Source organism: Typopeltis vanoorti, chromosome 2 (genome assembly GCF_054136105.1).
Source record: "Typopeltis vanoorti isolate ZY-2024b chromosome 2, IOZ_Tvanoo_1.0, whole genome shotgun sequence".
In the NCBI taxonomy this organism is placed as follows: Eukaryota; Metazoa; Arthropoda; class Arachnida; order Uropygi; family Thelyphonidae; genus Typopeltis; species Typopeltis vanoorti.
In genome coordinates this window covers 88,345,799-88,368,292 of record NC_143550.1, presented here as the reverse complement: position 1 = coordinate 88,368,292, position 22,494 = coordinate 88,345,799, and the positions used below count along the sequence as shown (strand labels likewise).

The following is a 22,494-nucleotide window of genomic DNA, read 5'->3' as shown; positions in this document are numbered from 1 at the left end:
ATTATGGAAAATACCTAGGAATACCGATCTGAACTTTCCCCACCTTTGCAACGAGTCGTCCGGCAATGTACTACGTACTAGGGTCACTTTCATTAGCTCACGCTAAGTGATCGCCGATACTTTATAGTTTACTATATTCGGCAAGAAACTCTCTGATTCCAATCCTTGAGTTTCTTATTCGGTTTTAAAACTATGTGGGATTTATATCCCCTTAATTTAAGTAATGTTTTCATTGCCGAAATGAAGCTTATTAGCTCTTTATACTTAACTTTATGGTTGCACCTGTTTGGAAACTCGTATCGCAGAGTATATAAGTTCTTTTCGCTATACACTTTGGTATTAGGTCTAGCTACTCACTGATGAAGCCTCAAAAAAGGCTGAAACCGGTCTGGGTAGTGACCTCCCTCCATAATGTAATAACAGCATACATTTCCTAGGAAATGTGTTTTTACATTATGGAAAATACCTAAGAATAGCGATCTGAACTTTCCCCACCTTTGAAACGAGTCGTCCGGCATTGTACTACGTACTAGGGTCACTTGCATTAGCTCACGCTAAGCGATCGCCGATACTTTATAGTTTACTATATTCGGCAAGAAACTCTCTGATTCCAATCCTTGAGTTTCTTATTCGGTTTTAAAACTATGTAGGATTTAATATCCCCTTAATTTAAGTACTAAAGGGTTTTTATAAGATTAATTCAGAGGAAATTTTTCAGAACAGACCTGGTGGTGGGAGAACTAGGGCCATCCTTGAAGCTGAGTAAGAGTATAGTTAGCAAGGGTGTTAAAACTAGATTTTTTGCTTAGAGAGTAAGTGAATGAGTGGAATAGGTTGCCAGAGTCTGTTGTGGATGCCATGACTGTGAATGAGTTCAAAGCAAAGTATGATAGATACTGTGCAAGTGTTAAATAGTTCTTGACAGGTTTAGGGCCTCTCTAAGAACTCCTTGGAGTTGCCCATAATAATAACAATAACTACCAGTGCTGTTATGCAACATAAATATATTGCAGCAAATGTGTTAACTATTCATATATTAGTTAGTGAGTTTATCAGTGTGAATAAAAAAATGCATGCATTTTATAAGTGATACAAGAAAATTTATTACTTTTGTTGTTGTTTTTTTTTTTTTTACTAATGATACTATTTTTCACTCTGTTTTCATTTCTAACATTTATAATATGTCTTGAATCACATGTAAGAAAAAAAAGTAACCAATTTCTTCTCTGTCATTATAAAGAAACATGAGAAACATCCAGTATCATAACTCTCACAACTAAAAAAAATGCTACAGTGTTGCCGCTCAGCTGGTACTTTGTATTACGTCGAAGTGCTGTTAAAGATTTTATGATTCTTGCATATATACCTATCCTCTTATTAATCTTATTCAATCATAACAAAATCATTAATAATCAACAAACAGCTGTGTTGATAATGACTAGCATGCCACAGTAGGCATGATAAGTAAGGTAAAGATATAAAAAACTATTTACTATATAAATGTGTCATAACATTGGCATTATATAAATAAAACTGACAATCAAACTGAATTTCCTTCTTGATTTTTTTACTCATCATGGAGGAGTGACAAGTAAAAAATTTATTTCCAATAATTAACCATAATCTAAATTCACCAACTCTGGCTTTTGCTTTTCTACTGCTAACATTGTGTACCAAATTTTCTGAGGAAATATGTACAAGGCATTTTATCAAAATAAATAATGGTCAACACATGAAAAATAATTCCTTATTTGAAGGGCACTGTCAGAGAGAGAGAATAAACAACTCTGAAATATAGCAGACAATAAATCTACGTTTGCATATTTTTTCACATGTTGACCAGTATTTACTTCTTGTTTTTTTTTTTTTAAGCAGGCATATAGTAACATTAAAAGAGCATTTTGAAAAGGATATTACAAGGATCCATAATAAAATTTATACAAACAACTACCATGTCAGAGAAAAACTTCAGTTTAATATAAACCAAAATATTACTCTAACATGGCAGTTGTTTCCATAATTTTTATGATGAAATCTGATCAACGTGTAACCAAAAATAATAACAAAAACACAAAATCATTATGAACAAACATTCCAGCTTAGCTAAAAAACCTTAACCAAACGTTGAACAAAAACTCTAGATAAAAAAGCGCATGCAAACATGGTATATATACTAACCATTAAATAATTAACCAGTATTAGGTGAAAACAGCATACTTACGCTTAACTTTTTTACTCGTAAGCTTGATGTTTTTTCTCCAAGAACAAAGCTGATAGCATCCATAAAATTTGATTTCCCTGAGCAAAAAAAACCTCAATATTATGAATGATAAAAAACTCTGATCTAAAAAACTTTTGAAACTATAGTTTACCCCCATTATAGCCAATTCATAGGAACCTCAGGAATAGTTTGTTACAGCGAAATTTTTTTATTATAGCAATGTTCTAAGGCAGCGTTTCTCAACCTTTCTAAGGCCAAGGATCAGTAAAATGCCTAAAACAATTCTACAGACCACTAAGTTATGTAATTTTTTTTTAATATATATGGGGATTACCAACATTTTGGAAAAACTGTGCCTTTTATAACATAATAAATCTAAAAGCATGTTTTGAATACATATGGAAACATAATTAAGTTGGAAGTAAACGATTAAAAGTGTATCATCACTGAACAATGTTTTCATTTTTATTAAACAAATAAAAGGTATCAGTTTCCAATTTGCTGTGGGCAAATGAATTGCTATGTCAGTGCCGTTCTGCTGACATCCCCCCATTCATCTGCCCACAGCAACTTTTATATTTTATATGTTATCCCCATTCATCTTCCCACACTCATTAAGCTCACTCCACAACAACTTTTTTTTAGCGATGTTGGTACCATGGGCAAATGAATGGGGAAGGTCAGCGCCATCTCACTGATATCTTCATTCATCTGCCCACAACCATTTATCTTTAATCCCCATTCATCTACCCAAAGCAACTTTTATATTTTATATGTTATCATTCATCTGCCCATACTCATGAAGTTAGCCAAACAATAACTTTTATCTTCATGCACTCTCTGATTTGACCTGTGACATGTAAACTGTTTCATTCACTAAGTGTGTTGTGAGACGAGGGAGAAATGTTGTTCTTATCTTACTCCATTCATCATAATACTGAATAAGAACATGACATCCATGGATTCCATCATGGATGACATCCCTTGTCCTGTCCAAACCATCCCCTGCATATATCAAAAAACTTCACTCAGAACATCCCAAAGCCATTAATGCCCCCCCCCCCATATCCACACACACACACATACTTCGGGCCGATATGAATCGCCTTATTTCCCCTGACAAGTTTTCCATGACCAGCAAATAAAATTTAAGACATCCTGTTATGTGAGGTCCTTCTCAATATCTATAAACAGTGCAACCCATGATTTCAGTCGCAAAGTGCCATCCACGTGGTCGGGGGCATTTTCCCGCCAGCGACCGTATGCCATATATACCGTATGCATGTGATTTGTACTGATCCTGTTATGATCGTGGTTTTAATTATATCTGTCCTGCTTTATCCAGAGGCACAACAGTGGTCATCGTAAATCTGGCACTCATTAATCGTGTGGAGATTTTATTTATTCCGTCCTGTGTGCTGCTTGCATTCGTTACGTTGTGATGCGTTTCTGTATAATCCATGACCATATGGATGTTGTTGTCTGAATGCAACGGATTCTGTGTGCTCGGTCGCATATTCCCGCAAGCAACTATACGAGATACGGAACTTCGCTAAATGGGATGCGGGCAGCTATCCTCCTTGCCAGCAGAGCTGAGCCTCACCGTGACATCACTTTGCATAACTTTCGTTTCATCCCCGATTTTGGAAATGGATTAATTCCAAAACCAGTAACGAGAATAATCGGAAACTGTAATTATGTTACTACTTACTTTTAATGAGATGGTTCAGCTTCTCAGCCTTTGTAGTTACTGGATATCTGGCTCAATATTGGTCAACTTCAGTCAAAGATTGGCACACACACTAAGACGATTTCTGTATTTTGTTTTTATTTGAAGGAGTGATGAAAATCCTTTCTCACAAAGATAGGTTGTAGAAAACTGCATGACAATTTTTCAGTGCTTCTTCAGATAATTCGGGAAAGTCACTTCTCACTGAAGGCAAGATCCAGAATCAAGCCAAACCAAGATCACGGACTTGCATTTTAAGCCAAATGTCACTTGAAAGCTCAATTAACTGTTCTTTTTTTTCGATAATGAAAGGTTGTTCTCGTGACTATAAGCCTGAAATAGATCTTGAACCCACAGAAATTTCTTATAAAAGTTATTTGGAAAATATGTTTCAAAATTCTGTTTCAGAATTTTGAGGTGGTCACAAACCCTTTCCAGAAACTCAGAATCAACAAAAAGATCATTTTTCCACTAAAAAGGATTCCAATGTTAGAAAAGGTGCAAATTATATGTCTTTTACATAACCAATGCACAACACCAGTTTTTTTTTTTTTTCCTCAAATGCCTTTTTTTGTCATAGGCATCAAGAATAGTTAAAGAATTTCCTTGAAGGAAGAGATCTAGTTCATTTAATTTTGATAAAAATGTCTGTAAAATAGGATAGGATAGTGTTGATAACCATGCTTCGTCAACAAGGAGTGATCCAAAATTAGAATTATGTTCATTTACAAACAATAAAACTCCATGGCTTGATTGAAATAATCTTGTTAGTACTTTGCCACTAGAAAGCCAGCGAATTTCAGAACGAAGCAAATGTTGTATATATTCACTGCCCATTTCATCGCAGAGTACTGAAAATAGTCTGTTATTTAACGGTCGAGCCTTAATAAAATTAACTAGCTTTACAGCGCTGTATAGCACAGTTTTAAATTCTGGTGGCATTCCTTTCCCTATGTCATATATTGTTTCATAAACAATATACCCGATTCATATCCAGAGCCACTTCCTTGACCATAGAAACAACACCCAACTAAGCCTGCCTGTAAGGGCACGAGCTCCATCTGAACAGAAGCCCATGCATTTTCCCCACTATATCCCTTTGTGTATTATGTAATTATTGAGAGTGTGAAATATTTCTTCTCTGTTAGTTCGGGATGACAAAGTTCTACAAAACAGAATATCATCATGAATGTTGCTATCATGCACATATCTTACATAACGTATTAACTGCACATCATCTATAACATCAGTAGTCTCGTCTATTGTAACGCATAATAAGGCTCTTCTTAACTCTTTCAATTAACTAAGATTCTACGTCACCTGCCATATCATTAATTCTGCGACCTACAGTGTCATTGAAAGAGGAGTCAAATCAACATCTTTTAGCAACTCGTTGCCAAACATAGTTTTTACCATATCTTTTATAGCTAGAAGTAGTAAATCTTCCCCAATAGAATTACGTTTCCCTGTTTTCGCTATGCAAAAACTTAAGAGATAGATGCTTCCAGTGCCTTGCTATTAATCGAATCCATGGCCGAAACTACATCTTTTCCATGATTTAATGTCGCTAAATGTCACTGAAATTGGCTTTTTTTTTTTTTTTTTTTTCCAATTTGATTATTTTTCACATTACAATGTTTAGTTTGTAAATGTCAGAGTTTCGCTGGTTTCATGCACTCGTTCAACAACACTTCATAACACAAAACACACTGAGGTTTCTGGTCACTTTCATCTCCACACCAAGTAAACCCAAATTCCAAATATGAACTTATATTTCCTACTGTATTTTTTCTTTGAACTGCTTGTTTCTTCTACTTTAATACTATCACATTTACTCGCCGTTACATGTGTCACAATTAGGGTTAGCATTACCTGTTTCATTTGCTCTTCTTTTCAAAGTCCTAGTTCTAAGCCACTTTTCCATTATTAAAAAAAAAAAGTTTCTGAAAAATATATAAATACTGGGATTAACTCATTACAATGGTCTAAGTATCATTTAGCACTTCTAAAGTTATACTGAGCCTAGGTTGAAGGAGGAAAAACATTCAGTAATAAAAATCAATAAATAACAAGCAATTGGTTGAAATGTGGATAACACATGTTCACTTCAAATCTGACAAAACAGCAAGAGAAGCAAAAGTAATAAAACTATATTGTTGTTCACTTCACCCCTCTTATTATTCGTCATTCTGCCGCTACAAATTATTGTATTGCCAAAATAACGAGTAATAAAAGAGGGGTGAAGTGAACAGCAATATAGTTTTATTGCCTCTGAACATTCTGAAGCTATTTGTTGTTTTTTTAAGTCTCCATTTGATTTCAATAATTTTTACTTACTTATTCAATTTTAATTTGTTTGGATAACTAAAAAATATATATTTATTTAATTAATTTAAGTCTGCCTGAGGACGACAGGTTGAGAAACGCTGTTGTAAAGAGTTTGTCAGAACTTTTATCAGAGTCTGTTATAGTGGGTATATTTGTTATAACAGTATTTACTATAGTGAGATTCAACTATAATACCACAGTATAATAGAAGTATTACCAAAAATTATTTGGATTTCAGAAGAAAGCTTTTCAATCCAACAGATTTCTTTACAGATATTTATTCTAAGCACCTAAATCCCTAGCGGTGAGATGGCCTCTAATAATTTCTAGTTGTTTTTTTTTTTCTTATTCATTCAAACTAACCTTCCATGTTTTGCCAGTTTGATAACATAATATACTAATACAGCAGCCTACAAAATGAGCCAATTCAATTCTACAAAACCAATCAGTTTTGCAACATTAAAGTGATATTTGTTAAATCGAAACCTTTACCAAATGCACTAATAAAAGGTGAATATATATATATATATATATATATATATATAGTGCCCGAGCAGTACTTGTGTCTTTTAAGTAGAGCAAGCTAAGACTACTCTGATGCTGAGGATTGTATTCTGATAAGCTCTATGATCAAATTTCAAAAACTTTAAAAGTTTCTATATGTATTTGACTTTAAGGAAACTTTAATATCTCATATTTCTACATAATTTTGTATTTTTTTTTATTTTATACAGGTCCCATCCATGAAAGGTTGTAAACCTATAGTATATTAATACCATGGGTGAACTAAGGTTTTCATCTTCTTTTTATTTATTTATTTATTCACATAATCTGGATAATCGGCTCTAGAGACCAAAAAAAAAATTTTTTCAAGCTACTTACACCAATAAAATTCATCTCCCATCTGAAAGAAATCATAAACATCCATATAGTTTGCCCATCATTTGTAGATCTCTCCTTGGCATTTTGCCAAGAATAGTGGATTCATGCTGAAGGACAGAAAGAAATGAAGGATGTATGAATTGGTCACCAACATGCGAAATCACGTGCTTTCTTGTCTGTCTTGTAGTACTAGCTTGATTTTTGTTGTCGCTTTTTTGCATTTTTTTTTGTTATTAATTTATATGATGGATCCAGTACAGTCAACAAGTTCTGTTGTTAAACGTTTCAGTAACGCTTGCAAAAGAATATTGAATAATGTGCTGACATTCTGCGAAAAAGAATCGTCTCCTTGTTCCCCTTTCTCAAGTCATAAAACATGCAAGTGCAATTGCGGGCGTATCGGGGTCGACTGTTAAAAGAATTCGTAGGGAATCAAAAGGTGAAGGTAAGCCAAAATTTAAATCTCCTAAAAAAAAAAAGTGCCAGAGTAAAGAAAACCATTGAAACCATAGCTTTGAATGATTTTGATGTAGACGTTATAAGAAGAACTATTCACAAATTTTACGTGGTTGAGAAAAGAGTGATAGTTGTTCCGAAATTGATTCCTGTCCTTAAAGAAAAAATTAATTTTCCTTGGAAAAGAGAAACTTTAAGGAAAATACTTCATGAAAATACTTCAGGGAGGAGAAAAAACCGATTGTGTATCTAGATGAAACTTGGATTGATAGTAATTTAACTTATGGAAAATGTTGGCAGTCTAAAGAAGAATGTGGAGTGTTACAAACCGGAATTGCCTCGCGGCGCATAATAATTTTGTGTGCGGGTGGAGAAACGGGTTTTTTACCGAATTCAAACTTACTATACAAAGCCAATTACCATAGACAAATGAATTGTACGATCTTTGAAAAGTGGGCAGAAGAAAAACTGATTCCAAACCTTCCTAAAAATGCTGTTGTTATAATTGGTAACACTTCATATCACTCTATTCGATCAAACAAAGTTCCAAATTGGTCTAATAAGAAGCAAGTTTTTATGGATTAGCTCTCTGCAAATAACATTTCTCATTCCCCAGATATGCGAAAAATTGAATTGCTTAATTTGGTCAAAAGAAACTTGCCCACAACTAAACTATTTAAATTCGACATGATGCTCAAAGAGCATGGATTTTTAGCTTTGAGGCTACCACCATATCATTGCAATATTAATACTACTGAGTATGTTTGGGCAGAAGTGAAAAGTTTCATTCGCCATCACAACGTAACTGAAGATATTGACATGTCGAAACTTTTTAAGCTTTCAGAACAGGCGATTGAAAGTATTACAGTTCAAAACTGGGGAAAATATTGCTTTCATGTCACCTCATTGGAAAATATGTATTGGGACAGAGACAGAATTATCGAAGAATTATGCGAACCTTTGGTGATCAGTTTAAGTGAAAGTGATGGCGATTCGGACACCGATTCAGATGACTATGAAGATTAAAAGGATTTGATAATGGTATTTTTTTCCAACCTTGTTTTGCATGGGTTTGTTAAAAGAGTCACAACAAGTCATAAATAATTAATCGGTTTAGGACATTAAAGAGTCTCAGCTCTCTAAACTGTAAGTTTAAAATATCTAAGTTCATTTGAAAAAATTTCTGTTTTTCTGTATAATTATTTTTATTTTATAGAAAACTTTCTTAAAAATAAGCTTAATTAAATTTTTGTTTTATGCTATACCTTTTTTTTTAAATTTTGTTAATATTCTATACATTTTTCCAACTGTTATACAAGCAAAATAGTTACACTTTAAAAACTACAATGTTCGTAAAAGAAAAGCTAAATTTTCCGACCTGTAATAATAAACAAACACATCCCAGAAGACAGATTGATTACCCTATTATCGGAATGGATTCTCCTTTTTCTGACATGCAGAGGTGTCGAGGGACCTCTAATCAGTGGGCGAACTATGCCAATGGTACACTAACTATTCAGCCAACCAGACCAAATGGTTAGTGTGTCTGCTTGATTCCAACCATTTAGCCTTTTCAAAATCAGATCTAAATTTGCTAACATTTTTTATTTATTTATTTCGTTATTATTATTATTTTTTTTTTTGCAACTGTATGCATCAGTGTAGATTGAAACACGTCTAGATACAGTGGTGCCTCGTACTTTGAATGCTTCTAACTTCGAATGTTCCAGAGTTCAAACGCTTGAGAATACAAGAAATCTGATTCGTAGTTCGAACTATAGTTCAGGAACTCAGTCATATAGCATTAGACAGTTTCGGCATGCCATTGGGCATGCTTTCTCCCTTCACTAATTTCCCTCACTCACTTCCCCGTGCCTGCGCAGTGTGTCTCACACACACACACTGTGCAGTCCGCTGTCCCTTACTTTACACAGCCTAGTCACTGCACGATACGTTTGTGTAAAGAATTTTTAACTGTTTTTGGCATTTTTTTTATTGCCCATGCCATCCAAGAATGTAGGAAGAACAAAACCTAAAAGAAAAGTTGTAGTATCGACAATTGAGATGAAAAAAGAAATTATCATGAAGCACGAAAGTGGTACATGCTTGATGGATCTGGCGGCGATGTTTAAAATGTCAAAGTCAACGATAAGTAGCATTCTTAAGAATAAGGAAGCAATAAAAGCAGCAAATGTGGGTAAAGGTGTGACAACATTGACCTCCAATTGAAGAGATGGAAAAACTCCTTTTAGTGTGGATAAACGAGAAGCGATTATGTGGTGATGTTATTACTGAGATAATTATTTGTGAGAAAGCCAAACATCTGCATAGTGAACTTAAGAAACACACACCTGAGACCAGTACTGAAAATGGGGAGTTTAAAGGAAGTAGAGGCTGGTTCGATAAATTCAAAAAATGAACTGGAATCCATGGTGTTGTCATGCACGGAGAAGCTGCAAGTGCCGATGTAGAAGAAGCAGACAAATTTGTAAAAACTTTAAGGAGTTACGTGGATAGTGAGGGATTTGTATCTCAACAGGTTTTTAATTGCAATGAAACAGGTCTTTTTTGGAAAAAATGCCCAAAAGGATCTATATCACAAAAGAAGAAAAGACGGACCGGGATATAAACCTATGAAAGATAGAATTACTTTGCTGCTTTGTGGTAATGCTAGTAAAGACTGTAAGATAAAGCCTTTGCTCGTTTATCATTCTGAAAATCCACACGTTTTTAAAAAGAACAATGTCATAAAGAGCAAATCTGGTGTTATGTGGAGGGCCAACACGAAAGCATAGGTTACCAGAGTTTTTCACTGAGTGGATTTATCAAGAATTTGCTCCCACTGTAAAAGCTTATCTTACTGAAAAAAATCTACCATTAAAAGCTCTTCTAGTGATGGACAATGCTCCTGCTCATCCCCCAAATTTAGAGGAGGATTTAGTTGTGAATTCAGTTTCATAAAGATAAAGTTTTTGCCACCTAATACCACTTCTATCATACAACCCATAGACCAGCAAGTAATTTCAAACTTCATAAAACTGTATATTTAGGCTATGCTTCAAAAGTGCTTTGGAATAACCAATGCCACAGAACTGACTCTTAAAGAATTTTGGAAAGAGCATTGCAACATTCTTCATTGCTTAAGGATTGTCAATAAGGCATGGAAAGAAATTTCTATTAAAACAATGATTTCTGCTTGGCAAAAAAACTCTGGCCAGATTGTTTTTCAGTCAGTGAAGTAGTAAGTTGTGAAGAAGATTCTGTTGTAAATTAAATTGTGTCTTTAGGTAAAGCTATGGGATTAGAGGTGAGTGATGAGGATGTAGAGGAGTTAATAGATGATCATAAAACTGAACTCAGCACAGAAGAGCTTCAACATTTTCACGATCAACAACAAAAAGAAGTGGAAAAAGAAATTTTTATGGAAGAGAAGGATGCCAAAGGATGCATTTCCAATGCCGACCTTCAAGAATTGTTCTCTGCTTGGGTTAGAACACAAGCTATTGTGGAAAAATGGCACCCTAATAAGACAGTAGTGACCAGGAATATCAACTTATTCGATGACAATGTGATGAGTTATTTTAAAAATATCAAAGAAAATAGTCAGCGCCAAACAGTATTAGATAGATTCTTCTCTGCAGAAAAAAGAGAACGTGAATCAGCATTCTCAACTCCAGCTAAGAAGCAGAAAGAAGACACTTAACAACGGGAGCATAATTTTCGTTCTTTGTAATTTTTATATTAAAAAAATATTCTTCACTGTTATTTTTGTTATAATAATTAAAATTAATAAAATAAATATAAGATTATTTTGTTTAATTTTTTCTTAGTTATTAACATTAAAAAACCTAAAATAAATAAAATTTTAAAAAATTATTGAAATTTTTTGGATATGGGAACGGATTATTAAATTCACTTTCCATTATTTCTTATGTAAAATCTTGATTCGGACTTTGAACAATTCATAGTTCGAATGGGTTTCTGGAACGAATTAAATATGAACTACGAGGCACCACTGTATATCAATTAATATATTTTAATATGTGTGTGTGTGTGTGTGTGTGTGTGTGTGTGTGTGTGTGTGTGTGTGTGTGTGTGTGTGTGTGTGTGAGAGAGAGAGCATTGTAAATATGTAATGCATGTACAGGATGATCAAAATGAAAGTATTCCTGTTTAAGGTTTTGAGGAGTGCCATCCACTGATCCAAATTTGCAAGACTTTGCAAGATTATATGCATCATGAGGAAGCAATATCCGAGGGGGGGGGAGGTAATAGTACCAAAATTCACCACCAGGGGACATTGTAAACACCAAATGCAAGGAGTTTGCATATCACGCAACTCGACAGGTACCCTCCTGGTACATGCCAAGTTGCCTTGGTAAGTAATGGCACTTATTTCATCGCCTGAACAAATGTCGATGAGGTCCACTACTTCCATGTGCTCAGTGACAAATGATTAGTCATTCTGCAGAAACAGGATCATTGGGAGTTAAACCCAGCATAGGTCACAAACCAATCAGTTAATAACAAGGGAATGAAGTTGCTACTGACATTGTTGAGTAGGCCATGAATAACAGCATTAATTCCTGCAATGCAAGTGTTGAACTAAGACACATCGATGTGCCTTACACAACTTTCTGGAAAATTCTATGTAAGAGGTCTGCATTTCTCCCTATTCAAGATAACCCTGGCACAGGAGTTGCGTGTGCAGGACTAAAAGTTGAATGGCATTCACTTGAACATTCCTTGCTCGAGTGGAGTTGGACACTGCGTGGCCATGGATGATTTTGTGTGGAGATGAGGCTCACTTACAACTGAACATAATGTGAATATCCACAACTGCCGAATATGGGTTATGCAAAACCCGCATGTAATCCAACAAATTCCTTTGCATTCACCCAAAGTTACTGTCTGTGGTCGTCCTGTAACCTGCTCAGTTACTGCCAATAGGTATCAATGATATGATAAACAATTTTGTTGTGCCACAGCTACAACAGTGCCTGTGCGTGGATTCAGTCATTTTCATGCATCGGTCAATCTGTACAGCAGGTTCTTCAAGAACATTTCATGGAAGCCAGGGTGATCAGCTGTGCATTTCCCACTGCATGGCAACCTCTTTCACCTGATCTGACTCCCTGTGACTTCCAGCTCTAAGGATTTTTCAAAGACAGAGTTTATCAGTTGGTATTTGTCTAATCTGACTGAACTACAGAGGCTCCACTGCAAAGCTACCATACCACCATATTTCATTATATTCTTGGTTTCATCCTTTATCCAAATGTAAGCAAACAAGGTTTGCTAGGACCGCTGATGATAATGACAGTTTTCCAGTGGTCACAACATTATAATCCATAAAGCTTAGCTTAGTGAAATCTCGGATGATGGGAGTAATGCTCTTACCATAACAATTCTCTCTCTCTCTCTCTCACACACACAGAGAGAGAGAATGAAATGAAACTTGATGAGACGTATAAGGGAATTTTTACTTACTGAATACTTGTATGTATACATGAAAAAATTACTGAATGGAGAAAACTGAAGAACAAGCTATTTACACCAAACATGGATTGTCATGACCAGATTTTTGCATTATGATGAACAGTTGCAAAAGCATGGAATGTAACAAAGATCACTAAGTTTCACTGATCTCGAATAACATATTATAAGGTAACATGAAGAAAAAAGCAGCTCCAGACACTTAAGTATGTAGGTGTAAATGGAGCCTTATACAGAAAAATACATAACTTGCAAATCAGCAGTTAGAATTAAAGGATATACAGGAAGAATGGTATAATGTTATATCATGCATAAGGTGAGGTGATAAATGATAGTGAAATCTCAGATGATGGGAGTAATGCTCTTACCATAGCAATTTATATATATATATATATAAATTATATATTGCATACCATCTCCATTGTTCTTTATAAACTATACAGACTATATCATAGAGGGCTGTGGCTATGTTTCTTTGGAATTACAACCAAAGCAACTTGACACTTCGTCACATGCTCAACAGATGGAAGAACAGAAGTATGAAATCCAAATACTGAACAACACAATTTGTGTTTACCCAGCATGAGAATGTTAAGCTGGAATTCAAACAGATGTTATGGTAAGCTCTGGACTCCAGATGATATTAACCTCACAAACAATCAAAAAATCTGCCACAAATCTTCAGACAAATTAAATAACTTCTGTAACAAATCATCAACAATAGAAAGACCAAAACTACAAAAGTAGGCAGGAAAAGAGAAATTATGAACTATAAGTCTCAGTACTGAACCTATAGAATATGTTACACATTTTAGCTAATTAGGCACAATTTTTAACAAAGAGGACATATTAAATATGGAAAATGGAAATAGATAATGGAATAAGTTGGGTTAGTGTGACAGGAAGTCAGATGCGTGCACCTTATTACATGGAACAAGGAAGAAATCAGCCAAATAACCAAGTTAGGTGGTATACAAGACAGTGTTCAAAATCAGTTTTATCAGTAAGCTGAATTACAAGCAGACCACTGATCAGAGACTGGAGAAAACAAATATATGTGAGTTTTGAGGAAAATTAGGATTCAAAGGATGGTGTTTGTTTCTTGGGAAGAACAAAATAAGATGGCACTATGTATAATCAGTACAAGACCGGTAGTAGAACTGATGAAACAAAGATAAGTTATATTTTTGAAAAATTGTATGCATTTCACCAAAAATGTATTAGTGTTACTGGAACTGAATACTTAGTAATTATCAAGGTTGTTAGTAAGTTTTACAGAGAAATTTGTTTAATATAGTTAAAATTAATGAAAGCAAAATTGTGATTAGAACTAGAGAACCATATATATATGGTGCAAAAATTGAGGATAGTGAATGGTGTAGATTTCTATAAGATAATTTGTCTGCACGTGGTATGCATGTGTGTGTGTGTGTGCGCGTGTGAATGTAGCAGATGTGTTTATTGAAAGACTGAAAAAGAAAAGTGAGCAAGTAAGGGTCTGTAGAAAGTGATATTTTAATGGACTGCAGTGATTTAAATTAAAGTTGAGAATGAGAAATAAAAATATTAGACAAAAGATGAAAATTAGTGACAAGGAGAAAGCTGAGAACAGTATCAGTTAGATGGTTTGATTTATCTGGATTTACAGAGGCAAGGCAACTCAGGCTAAGAGGCCAGTGTTTATCCGTTAAAAGACTGAGCGAGAGAATATAAATGCAGAGAATGTGATTGTGAATATGAAAATAACTGAAAAAGCAAAAAGAGCATAACTGAGAAAACAGAAGTAAACATGATAGACAGAGCAAAAAGCAGACATGGCTGGGGGAACAGAAAAAAGCCTGACCAATGGAGCACAAGCAGGAGCAAATGCCAATATGAAAGCTAGCACAAATGCTGGAATGCAAGAATTGAAAAATGAAATGACTACAATAAGAAATGAGCTGAGGCATACACAAAATGATATTAGATGCATGGTGGATACTAATGGAAGAGTGCGAAATAATAAAATGAAACAGTGGGGAAAACAAAGTAATAAATGACTGAAGAGAAGCACTGCATAAGATCTGTTTTCCAGGAAGGAGGACAAACAGGATAACTGAAGCTCTGGATATGAGAAGTAAACATGAAAGTTAGTGGCTGGTAATAGGGACAAATGAACTGGTTGGGCATGGGGAAAATGTGAGGATGAATATCAGGAGATTATTGAGGAAAGTAAAACAACAGTGCAGTAGGAAGAGTAGATAGCGTGTTGCCCAAGTATGATAATGATGAATTAAAGCAGAGAACAAAATTCATGAATGGTATGTTAGTGGAAATATGTGAAGAGAAAGGAGAACAGTATGCGAATCTATGAGATGAGTTTGAGGGATGAACGGAATTCTATAAAGTGATGGATTGCAAATGGTTTTGGTGTGAGTCATCTAGAAAGACTGCTAATGCTGCAAGTGCAGTGAATGATGTGAACAAGGTATCAGCAGAAGTCACAGGTGATGTAAATAAGTGGGAGAGTGGACAAGATGAGACCGATGTGATTGTGAATGGAAATTAAGAGTAATATGAGAGATGAAAATGTAAGAACAAGAATGCAAGTTGGAGAGAGAAATGAGAGGAACAGAGAGAGACAGTGTAACGAGAGTAAATTCTGAAAGCAGTAATGAATGCATGTATGGGGATGGTCGGAAAAGGAATGGGATGGCCTGGGATGCATGGGAGAGTAGTTGAGTCTGGGGAGATGTATGGGATGAAGGGTAAAGGTAAGCAAGAAAGTGACAAGCCACAGATGAAGGGTGGCATGGACAGAACTGGTTATATATCAAGAAATTAATTACTATGCTTATTTATGAATGCCAAGAGCACTAGAAATAAAGGAGATGAAATTATTGTGTTAACTGAGTTTATTTGCCTGCAAAAAAACAGTTGAAATATGTGAAACATAATTAGAGAGAGAGAATTACATCCTGACATGAATGGCAATAGAAGGGTTTGTTGTTTTTCATGGGGAGAGGAGCGCTGCTGATGACAACAGGGAAATTATACCTGCACAAAGTTGAGATACAAAAGGAAAATAGTGGCAGAGGTTTGGAAGTAGTATGATGTGAAGTGGAGATTGGCAGGACAAGATATTTAGTTGGGTGTTGCTATTGGCCAGGGAGTGTTAACCACCTTACTGGCCATTATGGATCAAATACGCATCCTTATACGCTTCGTATCCATCATCTTTTTCAATGTAATATCAATGGTATTACAATTTTAATATGCACTTCGCATCCATGGAAAGTTGGACGTATATATATATACATCCTGGCCAGTAGCATGGTTAATGGTGGAAATAATGCAATCTATAACCAACTTGACTTAGTGAGCAAGTGAAGGGTGATCATCATGGATGATTTTAATTCTGGTAAGATTGACTGTAATGAAAAGATAGCCTAAAGGAATAAGGAAAATGAATTTGAGTACTTAAAGGAGAACTGTCTTAGGAAATATGTGACAAAGGAAATACAAAGGTCAAGAGTCTTAGATCCGATCATACCATCAGAGAATGTACTTGCTAATGCAGTGCCTAATCTTTTCCCAGATGGCAAGAGTGACCATGAAATGATCGCCTAGGTTGCTGTCAGTCATATGAGAACTTCTGCGAGGAAGATATATATGTGTGGAACTAACAGGGACAGTGATTATGAAAAGCTTAGGAGACAAACAGAAGCTATAGTACGGAAAGAGGAGTTGAGTGGAAACAAGACAGATGCTGCTTGGACAGTGATCAAGAGCTACTTAACAGCAACAATGCCTGAGTATATTCCAAAGACAAAAGGGTTAAACAAGGTAGAAGTAAAATGGACAAATGAAGGGATTAAGCATGAAATCTGCAAGAAGGCACTGTGAAAGCAACACAAGATGATTGTTGGTAATAATCAGTTACATAAAGGGTACAAAGGGCAGGCAGAAAGATAACTTGGCTAAGAAAGGCAGCAAAAGTGCAATATGAGCAGAAATTAGCCAATCAAGACAAGAAAAATCCTAGTGCCTTCTTTCAATATATCGCAAGCAGAAAAAAGAATCACCACAGGAGGATGATGTTAGTTGATGACAATGGTAGACTGGTAACATTTCACCACAAATGCTAGAGTACTCTGGGACTCTACCATTGGTGATGAAACTGATCAGTTTTGGATGAGAGTACACTCCATTCCTCTTCTTCATTTGACAATGGCAAAAATCCTGTAGCATACAAGTGATCCCATCAAGATTACTCATAACCAATGCCATAAACCTTATCTCCTTGCCATTCTCCAACAGAGGTGAGCACAGCATAGTGAATTTTTCCTTACTTCTGATAATGCACAGATCCACTGAATATCAGATTTCTCTTCAGAGGCCAATTTACACCTCTAATCTTGCCTCACAAGCACATCACATACATAATCCCCACAGTTTCCAATTAAAAGGTTATTTCTCACCTGTTCAACTGGCGAGAAATAACTGGTGGGATTTTTATCTGTTGCTACCCAATTTTAGAATACTATTCTCACATTTAGGATGGTGCATTTAAAAACCTCCTATAAATACCTGATGCTATTCAGAAGAAGACAGTGAGCTTAACAGATGCCCCCCTCCAACTCTCTTTCACATACGCATACATTAATTCCAATCACTTTCATACAGATGTTCTCCTCCTTTATCTCTCTCTATTTTTAAATTATACTTTCATGGGTCTTGCTGTACCGAACTGGCGACCATCATGTCCACTTTCTGCCAAGTATGTCAAAACATTGAACTATTACTGCAATCTGTTGTACCAGAATCTATAACAGAAAAAAAAAAAATTGGCCTGCATATTTCACTTTTGTATACTCCTACTTTTGTAGGAGTATACAAAAGCTGCTGCTGCTTTCCAATCACTCAGAGGTCAATAAAATTATATGATTATATAATAATCAATTGAGTTATATTACCAGAAATAATGTTTCTGGTTTGTTCCATTATCCTCACTGAGATTGTTTTTGATGTTTGGAATGGTGGTGCATTAATCATTCCTATGGACGTGAGGTTTGTTTTATTTATATTTTTACAGGCTTTTTTTTTCTAGTATTGTGTTTTTTTAGTATGACTGTGTCTTTGTTATCACAACTCATCACTTTTTTAAGAATGTTTTTATTGATTTGTTTTTCTTTTTTTCCTTGTTTATATTATTTTCATATTGACTTTGTTTTTCCTGGGGTGATAAGTTGGTTTCAATGACTTTAAAAGTTTAGATTTAACTCTGAAAGGTAGCAAGCCAGAGGTGCTTAGTTCTTCATACTCATGTTTCTGACACTGGTTTCTGTTAATGGTGTGAGTATTTATGTTTGTGATGGGGCGATATGGTAGCTTCTTTGACTTTAAAAGGTCTATCAAGGGCTGCAGGACAGATGTGTCTGGTGGCATGTTGGAAGTTCTTGGTACACGCACTTCCGAATTTACATTTTTTGACAATGGTTTGGCATGATATGTTGGTTTCACTGAATATGAAAGTCAGGTTAGCTTTCAATGTTGCATTCTGTAATTATTTTTCTTGCATTTGCCAGCATTTAGTAACGTTGAAACATTAGTGTTTCTTCACTTATTGGTTAATTTTTCTTTTTTTCTGTTATGTTTATGTTGAGATTCCTCTTGATGTCAATAATATTGTTAGTATTTCTTCACTGTTTTTGTAACGTTTATGCTATGGATATACTTAACATTTCATCTTCCTCCATACAAATTAAATATATTGAAATATTTGAGGTATTAGCCTTTTTTTTTTTTTCATTTTATAAGTGGGTGTGGGAGATTTGGGTGATATTGTTCATGCATTTGTGAATTGTTTCCTTATTATTGTTACTGGTTTTTTTTTTTTTTTTGTAGTTTGATATTGTTTTCTTATCTGCATCATGTTTATCTGTATGGTGTTTCTGCTTGACATAATCGACATAACTGATGCAATTCTGATGATGCTCACTTAATGCATATATATATATATATCTCATGTGGTTTCACTGATTTCTCAGTTTTCAGAAAACAGTTGCAGTTGTACATTTTTACTGTCACACAATACACAGTTGAGTTTTCTCTGTGCTTGGTCCTCGTTCACAGACTATAATTATCATGCCTAGAGAAGGCTAGTTACTGATAGCAAACCAACATACATGTAACAATATATCTGTGTCCTAGTAGATAACTATGCATAGAACAGTGCATGACAGCAGCAAAGCATTATTATTATTACCTGACACCTAGAAGGAGACCAAGGCCTCATCATAGATGGGCACTTTACACCACTCTACTACACACACACACACACACACACACACACACACACACACATTTTACCATCTCCCCTGCTACTTAATTCTCCAAATACACACAACAGCACTACCATCAATGCATTGCTTGCTAGTATTTTCATATTATTTCTAATAAATTAATTTTATTTTTATGAAAGGTTTACCAGTGAAAGCTTGTAAACATATAACAAATTTAGAACCACGAGCGGGGTAGAATTAAACAGTGTCCAAAATCCCTATTCCAGAAATCAAATACAGTAATTTCCAAGTTTCTAGCAACTGGGTTGCCAATCTCCTACCCACCCAGCAATGAAAATTTTCTACTACATGAAGTCACAAATACAACAACCCAGTAGGATTTGAAATGAACCTGGGGGATTTTAATAAGTTCTGCACTATGAATTAATGAAGTAGTTGGTGAATTTACTTTCTTTCTTTCTTTTTTTTTTTTTTTTGCAACCACAATGAATGAAAAATTACAAACTGTTTCCTCATGTGTAAAGGTATTAAAATACAGTGAGAAGTAAATACAGAGATAGAAATAAAATAGAGAAGCAAAACGAAGTATTGATTACATATCCCGAGAAATACTGAAGGTCTGGAAGGAAATATAATTTTTATTAAAAAATGTGTTTGCGTATAAAATGTTTCTTTACTAAATATTAAATTATTTGCATCATATACATATTTATCAATATGTTATAATCATAATATATCACCAAGCATAGAAAAATTAAAAATAAAACAAAGACCTTCACCACAACATATAAACATTACATAAAAATATTGATATTTCATGTGAAAGTTTAAAAAAACAAACCCGATCCATTTGGCCCGATTACGGCTGTAAACGGCTTTAACGGTCCTATTCGTTGCTTTCCTTTATACGATTTAAAATTTTCCACTTCGATATGTTTCAAGTAACCCATAACGTTGTAGTCAATAAATTTATAAACATATCTTATAATGGAAGCATATTTTATTCATTCAATGAATTACTACGTAACCGTCAACACTATAAACACATGGCAAGCCATTGCAAAACCACTTTTTGTTGACAAATGGCGGGAGTCTAGACCTATGTACAATTCATGTTTTAAACACTGCCACCAAAGTAAAAGTGTGTATGTACATATATATGTAATTTTACATATTGTATTAAATTTTTATATATTTTTATTGTTTTATGTATAATTTTTGTTATATATATATATATATATATATATATATATTTATTTATTTTTTATTTATTTATTTATTTTTTTAAGATTTGAATGACTAGAACCGAGATTTAAGTTAAAAGGTTTTAATATTAAAACACTACTTGTTTCGGCTTGTAACAGGCTTCATCAGGTGACATTATAAAAGAAAGAAAAAAGAAAAAACACTAAAACACTGAAGCTTAAATAAACTATGAACATCATAGAGAGTCTCTATATATAATTGACATTAAAACGTTGTGGTTGTATTTAAAGCTGTTCTTTCGTTCGTTGTATTGTTGGGAAAGTACGTGCTAGTAGCATCTCGTGAACGCCAGTACATTATTACCGCTGAATGACTATCTGGGAGGTTGTAGCTCAAGTTATTATTGATGAACAGGATTGAAGATGATTTCCCTAGATTCTACGATTTTTCTCTCTAGTTCATCATTGCAACGGAAGATGTTAGTAGATTTTTCCCAGCAGACTTTGTGAGTTTGGTTTTCATCATTAGGATTAGCCGAGAAAAGGATATGACTTGATAATGCACTGGCTCGCTGTCTCTTGTAAGTAATGTCCCTCGTGCGCAATTCGACAGATTTTTCTGTCTGCCCAAAATAAGGAATATCGCAATCACGCGATATTTTATATACACCAGGGTATTTTAGATGATGATGACAAGGTTTTGGGTGGCTTATTAAGCAACGGATTTTAGGAAGTGGAGTGAAGAGCAAGGTTCTGATATTGTATTTTCTTAGAACTTTTGCTAATTTAGGTGAAACTGTATAAGGAATAGATATATTTCCTTTGAATCTATTTGTTTCTTCTGAGCGATGTCTAGGAGGATTAAGAAGGAATCTTTCAATAATTCACTTGGAATATCCATTAATCACCTCACCGGCCATTATGGAACAAATACGGATACGCATACGCTTCGTATCCATCACATATTTCAATGTAATATCAATGGTATTAAAATTTTAATATGCACTTCGCATCCATGATAAACTCGACGTCTATAGACGTCTTGGCCGGTAGCGTGGTTAACTTTGAAAGAAGTTTTGAGATGGTTTATGTCTGTAAGAAGTTCATTTGGGTCATCCAGAAGAGAACGGGCTCTATGTCCCAAGGTGATAATTATTCCAAGCTTATGAGGAGGGAAGTGATGGGACTGACTATGCGGATATCTGTTAGTATGTGCGGGCTTTCTATATATATCGATATTTTGTGTTTACCAAAAGAGCGGGTCAGTTTGACAGCAAGAAAAGGCAGGGAATTATCCTTTTCAAGCTTGACAGTAAACTTAATACTTTGATGTCGGCAATTGAGAAGTTCAAGGAAAACCATAAGGAAATCATGTCCATGACTCCAAATAATGAACACATCTACATAGCGTTTCCAAACTTTAGGTGTTAAAATAAAGGAAGAGATAGCCTTGGTTTCAAAATCCTCTAAGTAAATATTTGCGAGTACAGGGGATAAAGGATTACCATGATTTTGCCAGTCCGTGATTTTGCTTGTATATAGTATCTTGAAATTTGGAGTAACCAGACTAGACAATGTGTAAGCAAGGCTAACATTTTTTTTGGGATAATTTTTGGTTATACAAGCAAAATCATGGACTGGCTATGGGTAATACTTTATCCCCTGTACTCGCAAATATTTACTTATAGTTTAAGGAAATATATATGCTAATATACATATATATATATATACAGGGTGTTCGGGATAAATTTGACAGTTTCGTAAGGAAAAAGAAAATCTTCTTTGTATCTATTAAATTTAATGAATTGACAAAAAAACATTACAGGCAGAGTTAATTACAATACTATCAACAAGATTTACTCAAAATAACCACCATTAGCATCGATCACAGCT

General features: G+C 34.7%; 1 protein-coding gene across 1 annotated transcript in view; it reads right to left on the bottom strand.

The window, feature by feature from the left end:
* The window catches only part of SMC1 (structural maintenance of chromosomes 1), a 551,991-nt gene extending 531,524 nt beyond the window's left edge, over positions 1-20,467 (bottom strand). The window contains exons 1-2 of the mRNA XM_090412308.1: positions 20,238-20,467; positions 2,222-2,298 (exon numbers count right to left, since the gene is read on the bottom strand). Of these exons, the coding sequence (XP_090268434.1) occupies positions 2,222-2,298; positions 20,238-20,346 (186 nt within the window). The 5' untranslated portion in view covers positions 20,347-20,467. The remainder of the gene's footprint in view (positions 1-2,221; positions 2,299-20,237) is intronic.
* Positions 20,468-22,494: the final 2,027 nt, after the last annotated feature.